Source organism: Hydractinia symbiolongicarpus, chromosome 4 (assembly GCF_029227915.1).
Source record: "Hydractinia symbiolongicarpus strain clone_291-10 chromosome 4, HSymV2.1, whole genome shotgun sequence".
Classification (NCBI taxonomy): Eukaryota; Metazoa; Cnidaria; class Hydrozoa; order Anthoathecata; family Hydractiniidae; genus Hydractinia; species Hydractinia symbiolongicarpus.
The window spans coordinates 6,177,573-6,189,172 of NC_079878.1; the positions used below are offsets into that span (position 1 = coordinate 6,177,573).

Genomic DNA, 11,600 nt, shown 5'->3' on the forward strand with positions numbered 1-11,600 from the left:
CCAAACTTTAAAAAAAATATTTTTAACAACTACTATACGAATTTTAATTGTAAATTCAGAAGTTTTATACAAACTAACCTTTTTTTTAGAAAAAGTGAAAACTAAACTGGGTGATATATACATTTAAAAAAAAATAAAAAACACAAATACAAACATCTCATTTTTTATTGATATTGCTATCTCAAAATTTTTCAATGCACACTTCACGAAACTTTTTGGGGATTACATGACATACTGCTCTGGCCCGAAAATTCTAGCGCAGTTACTCTGCCCTGAACCGTAATTATATATTCTTCATACAATTACAATTCCCAATGTGAACGGATTTTCAGTTAAAGGCGGGATGAAATTTCAACCCGAGTTGAATATCTCCATGTAATCACCTTTTGAGACTAAAAATTCCGACCCAAACAGGAATGATTAGCACCATTTTGCTCGCGCATAATTTCTTATACTTATCAAATTAAATGTCCGTGATGAAAACCTCCTGTTTATTAACATGTATTCACGGGTGCGGCTAAACAAAACATTTAATTGCGTGATCTTATTTATTAAAAATACTACAGCTACAATTTTTAATTGTTGTTAACCTCTTGATCAATCCAACTTCTAAGTTGAGACACTCTAGCGAAAACAGTGCTTGCATCGCTAATATCACACCTAGGAGAACCCCAGCTAACAGCACCATGTAATTTCCAGCTTCCGTTTGGTTGCTGGCATACAAAAGGACCTCCTGAATCACCATGGCAGCCGGATTGTCGACTCCCAGCCTTGTTGGCGGCGCATACCATGCGATCGGTTATGGTACCGTATTTTTTGTTGCGTGACACGCATTCTGTTTTACTGAGAATAGCTAGGCTTGCATGTTGTAGTTTGTTGGTTGATCGGCCAGGATGTGCAATCTTTCCCCAACCTATTTAAAATATATCTTTGTTACTCAATGCTTAGTATTTACATAAAATTGTAGCTGCTGGCAACACGAAGGCAATATGCTTTGAAAACCTAGAACTTTGGAGATAAATTAGCGGACAAGTATTACATTTTGGTCCACCTTTTCCCCACAATCATAATGAAGTCATGACAATGGTTAATCTTTAAAAGTCAACCTTAAACAGTGAGGAAAGTGAGAAATTGTAAAGTTCATACATATTTTATCTAAGATTGTAGCTTGAATGATATGCACATAATTATAATCACAAAGTATCTAGCTAGCTATCCCCTAAGTTCTCAGTTTTATTTAAAGTTAGCTGGATAGTACTTTACAATATTTGCTTACGAGACATTTCCTTGTGTCATGTTGGTACTAAACTTGCCTTATCAAAGGTGTAACAAAATTTGTTTTGATAAATATCTAACTTCAAGTCATTCCAATAAATGGCAGGCGAAATAAAAAAATGAGGGTAATACTAGCCAAGATTTTAAACTGCATACCATTTCCGGAGTACTTTGAACAAATTACTTTAAAAAATAAAATCTGTAGAAATACCTGATATGTAGCATTTGCTTCCGACCGGAACTTCCTCTCCTTGGTTGGGCAGACACACTGTACGTACGTGCTGACTTAATTTTGCCGGCTTTGATAATTTAAGCAGAGCAATATCATTATTGAAACGAGTGGGTTTGTTGTAGGAAGGATGTGAGATCACTTTTTCGACTTGTATTGTTTCCTCTGTTCCACTATTCGAGTCACGAACAAGGTCTCCTGTTTGTATCATAAAGTCTCTATTAAGACATAATGGAAACCACTTCTCCTATAGTTAGCATGCAGGTTTAGTTAGATTTTAGAAATCAAAAAAGAGAAATAAACTAACTAGATACCTTTCGTTAGAGAATGTAATGCTTGCCAAAGAGGAAATAACACAAAAATGTGTTTATTATAACCTTAAACCATCTGAATTTCTTACCTAGCACTACTTTTATTGTAGAAGCTCGTGCACCTGGCACACAATGAGCAGCTGTAACAACCCATTGTGGATAAATCAAGGAACCTCCACAAGAGAATCGTCCGTTTTTCAACATTGCAATTTGCCATGGCCATTGACCTTGTTTTGAATTTTCGCCCGCAATCACTCGACTTTGGCTAATAGATGGAATGCCGCAGCTACCTGCAGGAAAATTGTTAAAAACAATTACAGCTATTTACTTACTACGAAAAAGTGTTTAAGATTCGGATAAAATTACCTGGAGCAGCAGTTGGCCCTTGAGTGGGTGTCTGCGTTTTCGCCCCTAAAAGAAAAGCACAGATACGTCAGTTTGTCCTTTACTGCAATGTCAGGAACTCTTTAAGGCTGCATATTGCTGCATAATAATTTAATTGATAAATGAGCAGGTAAATATCACGCTGAGATTTTTATTTGAATGGTTAGATTATGCGACAAGTGTATTAATTCAACTGTGCAAAATATTAACATAAAAAGATTCAGCCAAACAGTTTTCAGTAGTAGCAACATGTTTCGGTCAAACAATTTAATTTTATTTTTTTTACCTGTGCATAAACCACATTTGTTTTTACAGTTTTGTTTCAACCAAGCATGACTACATTGTGATTGTTGATATCTTTTACAGTAAGAGTTATCGGTGCATGCTGAAACAGAAAAGAAGTTGAGTATAAGTTAGTCAGTAGAATTTAGGTAAAGTACATAAAAACTGCCATATTGTTGCTTTGTGAAAGAATTTTGAATAATTAATGCCCGTAAAATGGTTTGGCCAACCTTCCCCCCTCTCTGTTGCACAGTCATTTATTGTTTCATGCAAGCGTAATTAAATACGCAAAATACCGATACGGAAAATGGGTAGGACAGGCAAATTCCTTAAGATACTAGTCGGTGACCCGTGGAAAAATCCGCGTGTTCACCCGTCCTTTATTCTCCGCAATTCGTATGTCTCGCTACTGCGGTAACCATTTTGCGTGACAACCAGACGCATACGGGTGTTATAAATAGGTTTCCACAGGCTAAATATAGTATTTCAACGTTCGTTTTTCCTTTTCGGCATCTTTTACATTTTATTTAAGTTTACTGCTTAGATTGTTTCACTTAGTTACATTTTCCCCTAATAATTATCAAATTATTCAAATCTGCGAAGTTATTTTCGTTAAACCATGTGTATTTAAATTGATATAAAATGCAAAGTTGGCGACAAAAGAATGAATTACCTGTCGGACTTTTCGTTGGTGGTTGTGTAGTGGCACCTAAAACATTTGAATTCAATAAATGAATGCTGAGTTTGCATGTAAAACAATACAGAAAACTACTTGTGAACCATCTCAGGTTATGCAATGTGAGTTTTGTACATTCCGATTGGTTTGGAGCTTTTAATGAAAAGCACGTAGTAGACCGGAACGGCTATTCTATAATGCCTTGCGGGATGATGAATCGCAATATGGCTCTCATTTTGAAACTAGTAAATCTGACTCTCCTAGTTGGTAAGTTTTTCCATTCTTTTTTCCTATCACAATTTTCTTGAATATTCAGTTTCGAAATACATTACCAACCTCCTGCGCACGTGCCACAAGTTTTCTTGCAGTTTATGTCAACCCAAGTGTTCTTGCCACACAATCCTTTGTAATTTTGGCACTGTCCAGTAGTAACCAAGTCTTTACATGTGGAAGCTAAATAAGAGATAGTTTGTACATCCGTGTTTTTTATAATTCGTTACAGCTTGAGGATGCTTATTTTTTTTCGCAACTTTAAGCTGCAATAGTGCCTGTCGATTTCACGACACTTCTTCCCAATATCCCCTCGCATTGGAACTTACAGAGTCGACAATATGATTTTTAAAATGCAGCTGTTAGTGATGTAACTAGTAAGGTTAGACAACAATTGTGTTTTAGAAAATTTTTTACACAAACGGTAATCATATTTCAAAATTTTATTGTGATAGAATGGAGAAAACAGTGCTTTCGAAGCTTCTTACGCTATTTCTTGAAAGAGTGAGGAAGCCATATTGTACATATTACAGCATTTTTTAGTATTAGGATAATTGCATGAATAGGCATGATAATTGATTCTGTTTTTAATAACTTAAAGAAACAATTGGTACATTTCGAAAAAACTTAATTTAATTTCTAATTCTATTTGTTCATAAAAATACCAAAAAATTATAACCAGGCTAGTCATTATTTTTATTACAATAGACTCATAGTTTTTAACTTAAAACATAGCCTGATATTTCTATCAAGCATAGTGTTTTTTTTTTGAAACGAAAAGCGTACTTAAAGCTCATACAATGCTTGAGTGTAACAAAAATGTCGAGTAACCTGGGTAACCTTACCAAAAAGAAGAATTACATCCCGCAATCTTTCTGTAAAAACATTTACCGGAGCGTGTCTAAAGGTGTCAGTGTTAAAAAAAAACGTCTTATAGCCCCTTAATTAATGCCGACAGCCGTTAACCCATCAGCGTGAACAAAAAAACGCAAATTTAAAAATTCTAGAAGTTCTACCTGCCAATATTAAATTAAGAAACAAATCATTGATAAGCACAGTAAGAACCATTAATCTCTGATCGATGGATAGCAACATTTAGGAAAGACAAAACTCAGAGAGGTGCTGAACCTTTTGTTTTCACCTCTAAAATAACGTCATGGCAAGCATAACTCATTACGATTGTTCATACCTGTACACAATCCACATTTATTTTTGCAGTTCGTCTTCAACCAAGAATGATAACAAATCGATTTGTTGTATTTGCTGCAATCAGCATGATCAGTGCAACCTGAAAAATTACAGTAATGTTTCCTTAATCCTTGCTCTTCGTTTTTGTACGTCTATCGCTATTTTGGTCATTTCATAACGTATTATTTACAACTTAGTAACAAAATAGGAGGTTCCTTTTACGCTCAATTTATAAAGTTAGCTGCTAGGTAAAGTAGAGGGAAATATTTGTGTCGATTGTTTTTTAAAATAAGATTGTGCAAGAATTAAACTAATTAAGGTAAACTCGCAAATGTTGGCGAAATAAGTTCTCTAAGGTATTACATGGCATCCATCCTAATGATCGCGTTTATAGAAAAAGTAAAAAAGTATACCCAAGATTCCCTGAGCAACGCAACATGCGACAAAAGCCAGTAACACTTTCCCCATTTTGACTATGCTCCAACTAGTTGTTCCGTCAATGTATGGTTCTAATAAGCACAACAATTATATATAGCTGATTTTGTTTTGAAGATAATGGGTGCAGCTGATTCTGCAATAGGTGCAAACACGCAAATAATTGACACAGCGTGTCTCTGATCTTTAGCGAAAAGCACGCCGTTCAATTAAGTTCACGGAACTTTAACAGACTGCATATCCTAATCCTTGATGCGAAAGTCGCGAGAGTCGCGAGAGTTTGTCTATCTAATAAATGAGTCATTTTAATTATGCCATGAAATTCACAAATCCGTTTATAAGCGACGTGGAAAATTTGGGAACAGAAAATTAAGACAAACGTTAAGAAATGAGCTTGCAAAAACTCCTTTCAGTGGACAAATATAGTTCAAAAATTATAATTTTTTATAATTTTTTTGTTGTGAAAAATTATTTTAATTTCGTAACAATGTAGATTGTACAAGCAGACAGCGCGGAAAATCATGATGGCAAATGTCTTTCCGATTTAGCCATTAGTTATATTCATTACTGAATAATGAGTGCAAACATGACAGTGTTCTGAGCATTAAAGAGTGCCAAAATATGAAATCATTTGTATCAGTCATTCTATTATGAAAAAACTATTATTTTGCAAGAAACGACAACACAAAGTCATGTTTACTGTCAAAGTAACTGTTAGATTGAGAAAAAATATTCATGACCGCAGAAGTTCATTACTAGTAAACAGTCTCGTCTATACAAAAAAGTGATATCTAGTTTTATCAGGGAAAGTACATACAGGACGACGAATTTCTAATAAAAACAAATTCCCTATGTTTCTAGTCACCATCCTGCCACTTTTGGGTGCATCAGCATAAAAAGAAACATGTTATCTTTTGGCGGTAAATTGAATTGCAACTTTTTTACTCTCTAAAATTCTTATTAATTCCCTTTCAATTTGCTTTGCTTACATTTACTAAAAGCCAGAGCCAGTGGAAGGGGCGGGTGAGATGGAAAAACCCTGTTTCAATACTTTGGGGGTGGGGGGGGGTTACAAACTTTTTACTCCCTTAATTGCTTAACAATGAGACTCGGCAATATATAATCACATTTTCTTATCCAATAAACAGGCTATTTTACAAAATTTCTTGTCTTTTGATGCATAGAGAGGGAGGACGATTCACAATATTTGCTGAACGAAGAGTAAAGAATAGTAAGGCTTTCATGCATACACGCCTGTGTAATGAATGTGTACTTATGGTTTTTGTTAAAGTTATTTGCTTGTGTAAAATGTTAAAAGAATAAAAAATGTTTAAAAATAATTATTTAAACAGCATGGAAGCTGTAACAATGATGTAAACTTCCTTCCTCACTAGATTGTAAACGTGGTCACATTATAAATATTTCCTCTCTTTTTCTATAATTTTCTTATACCAAATCTCCTCTAACATAGACCCGTCTTCTAATTACTTGAAGACACCTCTAAGAAAGGGCTATAATTAGAAGGAGGCCAGTATAAGAGGGGGTCTGTTATTCCTAGAATTCTATTATTCCTAGGTTTGGGAGGGGAAATGAAATAAAAACATTCGATATTACAAACTTTTTATTTTTGCTTTCACTCTATGTAAAAATTTTTACTAAATATCAACGAGTTAATTTCCGTCTCCACGTCAATTGTCAGTTATTCTAGCGCACAGTTGTGGACGCTTGTTTCTAATATAGAACGAATTAATTTGACACCATTTTGAAAGTGGTCTACAATTAGAAGAAAGCTAGTATTTGAGTGAGTTTTTTATCTCTACAACAGACCTCTAAGAGAGGGCTACTATTAGTAGTGGGTCCAGTATTTCCGGAGTTTCTTATCAGGGAAAATACGGTAGTGCTTTATTGTTGCGTACAAAAAGTATATGTACACAATTTTTTGTTTTTTAGTAAAATAGCTCTTAATATTCACAAAACGCTTATTTTAACATCATTAATTACGGGGCAAAAAGCCTGTTATTGCCTTGCAATTTAGTAAAAGAATCATTCTCAATGCTGGTAACTATTACCACTATTAAGGTCTGTCAATTTAACCAAATAGACTAATCCTGGGTAAAAAATGAAGATATCAAAACGGATAAGTAAACCATAGCTATGTTTTATATCTATTATTCACCTGAATTTGTTTTACTTCCACAAAAGAGAACACTCAGTTTTAAAGAAAACACTCAGTTTTAAATGAGCATCCAGCTCGTTAGTTATTTACATTAAGTTTGTTAACACATCCATAATTTAGTACAGTCAGTAGTTGCTTTCTCCTTTCATAAAAAGCCAAGACTTCCTAATCGTGAAAATGATCTCGACATCTTCTACAATCCTTAGGACTTGATCTGATTTATTTTTACAGCATGCATGAAACTTCGGAACAAATCTTCGCCATAATTTCACATGGTATTCTCTCCCAAGGCATGGGGGTTTTAGGAGTTGCTGAAAAGAAATCATAGTATATTAAGATCAGCTTTGTATCGAATAATTTAACTATTTTTTTGTCATTTTTGAACTAGTTCTAAATTTACAACTTACCTTTTTCCTTAATTCCAGTTGATATTTATGTATAAATAATCTTTTTATAACTTTCTTCATCTCCACCAGATAAGGTAAGGTTGACTTCGTTTGGTGTCTCGTAATGTTGTGAAATGTTTGTAAATATTCACTCACGACATTTGAGTCAAAATCCATTCTTTCAGTCACCTAAACAATGTTTCAGCTACCTATAGTGTGGTTTCGGTTACCTAAAGTGTGGTTCTAGTTACATAGAGAGCGGTTCAGTTACATATAAAGTGGTTCAGTTACAGGAACAGTGGTTTTAGTTACCTAGAGGGTGGTTCAGTTAGATAGAGAGTGGTTCAGTTATATAAACAGTGGTTCTAATTACTTAAAGAGTGGTTCAGTTGCCTTTAGGGTGGTTTGAGGTTATCTAAAAAATAACTTTAGTGATCTAAAGATTGGTTTTATTTCTATTTCAAAGAGTGAGGAGAATTTAAAAGTTTTGTTCTAAAGATCTGATGTAGGTATCTAACTCTATTTCCTAGAAAATTTTACTCTGAAGTATTTAAGATATTTAACACAAAACAAGATATATTTACATCAAAGTCTTGGAATATTTTCATGGACTGAACATACACTGAAGTTAATTTGTAGGATTTTCTTCCTCTATTCTTTTTAAAGCTGTACCCATCAACCTATAAAAGAAAAATAACGCTGTATAAATTGAAGGCAAAAGTTAACAGAAACAGAAGAAACATCCTATGACATTAAATCCAGAAGCACTGGAGTGGAGACTCACCAGTTTCGCTTTTAAATGTCTTACAGCAAGTAAGCTCTTTTCAGCATCAATAAACAAGTGGTCCATGATTCGTTTAAATGGGCAAACGTTAGAATATTCATCACTTTCATCCGTTTTATTGAGGCTGTATGAACTGGCAAACAAATATAATGTAGCTAAAACAAAATGTAAAATAAAAACGTTCATCACTTTTATCCGTTTTATTGAGGCTGTATGAACTGGCAAACAAATATAATGTAGCTAAAACAAAATGTAAAATAAAAACGTTGCATATCAACACAAGCTCGACTCCAGGACATTTTGCCTTGGTAGTGGTGATTTCGCTAACTACTTAAAGCGCAGTAACGTTGAGGAATAATAATTCTGGGACGAGGTTGGTACTTAGGTTACAAACAATTACACTTTGCATTTGCTATCTTATAATGTATGCTCTATAGGATTCGTTTTTCTTAGCGTCACACCCTTACAAAGCCTTCAAAGGGGTGCACAGTTCAAGGAAAGTGACTTGAGGCGTTGCAGTTCTTTTATTGCATCAAGGCACATTGATTTGCAACATGAAATATAATAAATTTATAGTGTCTTAATTGATAGTTACTTTATTTTCTTTATCTATATTATAATGCCCGTATACGTCTGTCCGCCCGTCCGTCCGGCTGTCTGACACGCAAAATGGTAGCTTAGCTGCGCAATAGCGAGAAGCACGCGATGCGGTATATAAAGGACGGGCGAACCCGTGGATTTTCAACGGGCTAACGACTAGTAGTTTTAAATGTAGTAAAAAAACGTTTGCTTCAGTAGTCAGAAGTTATTTTTGGTGAGCAATGAATCATAAAAGCAATATCGGTATATTCTGGTTGAAAATAGCTTGAACGATCACGTTATTATCACAAAAAGGAAAAGTTGTTAAAAAAAATGATCACGCCACCCAAGTAAAATAAATAAATTATAACGACAAAAAAACACACAGAAACTAATTACAAATTGGCAACCAGATAAAATTTTCACACCATAACATTAAGGATTCGTTACACTTTCTTAATGCTAAAGTTAATGATTCAAAACAAGTTATTATTTTCTCTTTTCTCCCCACTTTGCTCTTCCTTAGAAGGTGACACTCCCCAACATAAAATCTCTTATGTTTAAAAGTAGTTCTACACAGAAGAATGAAAAATTATAACACGAATTTCGGATACCTCTTTTACTTACTGTGTGAATTCTTTATTTAGAAAGTCAGCCGGATTTTGGTTAGAAACGATATGTTAGATATGTTTATGCGGCATAAAATGATATTGTATTTAAAGAAAACAAAGTTTTAGCACCATGGTTACGTTTTCTTCCGTTGTCGTGAAAACACAAATTTTGACAGTGGTTTTGTGATTTTATTGTCATACAGGTATAGCCATTCCTGTAATGTGCGGAAAATTAGAAGGGAAAATGTTTATAGGATAACATGTTTCATTTGAAATTCCAATTGTACCAACTATTGTATAATTTATTGTACTTGCTAGTGTGCCATTATATACAAAAAGTTCACACTTTTGTTTCGATAATGCTTAAATGCGCAAAAAACAAAGGAGGTATTAAATTTTTTTGAAATTGATTCAGTGAGAACCTGCTACTAATTTCTTCAAGCCAAAACTGATTTGATTTTAAAAAAGTCAAAATATGGTGTACATCGTGGTTATATCTGTAATCACAATATCTTGTACAAGAATATATCAATTTGTACAACTAATTGCGTACAATATTGTCCAAAGTCTTTTAATCTATTCAACACAATTTTTTATATAGTTTGCAATGTTATCAATGAAATGAAGAAGAGCGAAAGAGACGAATTGGAGTTCGTTAAACCTCTGTTGTTCTTTCTCCAACTTAAAGTTATAAATTCATTTATTTTAAACATTTCTACAGTAATTTTGTCTCCATGTAATTTTGTTTCCATGTAATTTTGTCTCCATGTAATTTTGTCTCCATGTAATTTTGTCTCCATGTAATTTTGTCTCCAAATAATTTTGACAAAACAAAGTTAAGTAATTAAATTCAAACTTACCAATGTAAAATAATTTTGCTAAAAACATTTTTAATTTTTCCAATTACTTTCACCTTGTCAACAAAATGAGCAACTCATAATCCAGACCTCGCATTTATATTGTGCAAAAAAATAACACATGGTACGAGAGTATTTTTAGTCAAATGTAATGGGAAAATCTCTAATCACGTGAGCTTCTATTTTCAGGTGATCACGCTAGAGGATAGGATCACGTTACACACCGTTTTACATAGTTATTTTCTAATAGGAACAATTTTATTATACATGGGAGAATAAAAATACCAAAATTTGTATGTTGGTGATAAAACAACCTGTAAAATTGGATTGTTTTTGATTGTTCAAAACAGTAATCCGAAAAACTTTAACCGCGACAAACTTTCTGTCAAAAAGTTGGCTGAAAATTTGGAATGATTATTTTTTTAATTTTCGTTTTTATGATGGTATAAAGAAAAAAAAAAAAAAGAAAAACATAATTGTACTTAAAAGAACTGTGTTTGTTACAAAAGTTAAATAAAAGTCGATACACAACTTTTCAGTTCTGGTTCTACTTTTCTTTCATGTTTTTAGTTTAGTCAACATCTTTATAATCAATGTTTGTTTATTGGTTTGTCTTAGTGTCTTCTCTTGAAGTTACCGAGGGTTAAAAATTTTTGTAAATTCGAAAGTTTCAAATATAAAATCTTATTGTTGGTTGTCACTGCTAATGCAGATATAAAAAAAATTGGCAAAATTATTGTACGGACCTGCTACAAGAAGTTCTAGAATAAGGAAGCTTCTCTTTTCAAATTAAACAATCTCAGCAATTTTTTAATGGCAAGAATTTTGGCTATTTCACCACAGATGTAGAATTTAAATTTCATGCTAAATCAACAAAGAATAAAATTGTTTATAAAGAAAACAAAATATTCAATGTCATAACATTAGAATATTATGCGCGTTATTTGCGACATTCATTACAAACTGCTAGAATCGAAGAGAATATTATATGCGTTATTTGCGACATTCATTACAAACAGCTAGAATCGAAGAGAATATTATATGCGTTATTTGCGACATTCATTGCAAACAGCTAGAATCGAAGAGAATATTATATGCGTTATTTGCGACATTTATTACAAACTGCTAGAATCGAAGAGAATATTATGTGCGTTATT

At 33.3% G+C, this 11,600-nt stretch overlaps 2 protein-coding genes across 2 annotated transcripts; both read right to left on the reverse strand.

Annotated features, from left to right (window-relative positions):
* Positions 1-529: 529 nt before the first annotated feature.
* Positions 530-5,170, reverse strand: LOC130640971 (chymotrypsinogen A-like). The gene is made up of 9 exons (XM_057447592.1): positions 5,029-5,170; positions 4,617-4,715; positions 3,494-3,610; positions 3,155-3,190; positions 2,486-2,584; positions 2,182-2,226; positions 1,905-2,105; positions 1,487-1,702; positions 530-913 (listed from the first exon to the last, which is right to left on the reverse strand). The coding sequence occupies exons 1-9, from the start codon at positions 5,081-5,083 to the stop codon at positions 576-578; spliced, it is 1,206 nt and encodes a 401-aa protein (XP_057303575.1). The 5' UTR covers positions 5,084-5,170; the 3' UTR covers positions 530-575.
* A 2,181-nt stretch (positions 5,171-7,351) lies between these two features.
* LOC130642188 (uncharacterized) lies at positions 7,352-9,519 on the reverse strand. The gene is made up of 4 exons (XM_057449274.1): positions 8,397-9,519; positions 8,197-8,292; positions 7,634-7,801; positions 7,352-7,537 (listed from the first exon to the last, which is right to left on the reverse strand). Exons 1-4 carry the CDS (start codon positions 8,580-8,582, stop codon positions 7,352-7,354), a joined length of 636 nt encoding a protein of 211 aa, XP_057305257.1. The 5' UTR covers positions 8,583-9,519.
* Positions 9,520-11,600: the final 2,081 nt, after the last annotated feature.

Coding starts and splice junctions, on each gene's coding strand:
- LOC130640971 (XM_057447592.1), bottom strand. CDS start 5,083: ATGGGGAAAGTGTTACTGGCTTTTGTCGCATGTTGCGTTGCTCAGGGA. Junction 2,585..3,154: donor ACCAACGAAAAGTCCGACAG/GTAATTCATTCT, acceptor TTTCTGTTTCAG/CATGCACCGATAACTCTTAC. Junction 1,703..1,904: donor TACAATAAAAGTAGTGCTAG/GTAAGAAATTCA, acceptor TGATACAAACAG/GAGACCTTGTTCGTGACTCG.
- LOC130642188 (XM_057449274.1), bottom strand. CDS start 8,582: ATGAACGTTTTTATTTTACATTTTGTTTTAGCTACATTATATTTGTTT. Junction 8,293..8,396: donor GACATTTAAAAGCGAAACTG/GTGAGTCTCCAC, acceptor TTTCTTTTATAG/GTTGATGGGTACAGCTTTAA. Junction 7,802..8,196: donor AAATATTCCAAGACTTTGAT/GTAAATATATCT, acceptor AACATTGTTTAG/GTGACTGAAAGAATGGATTT.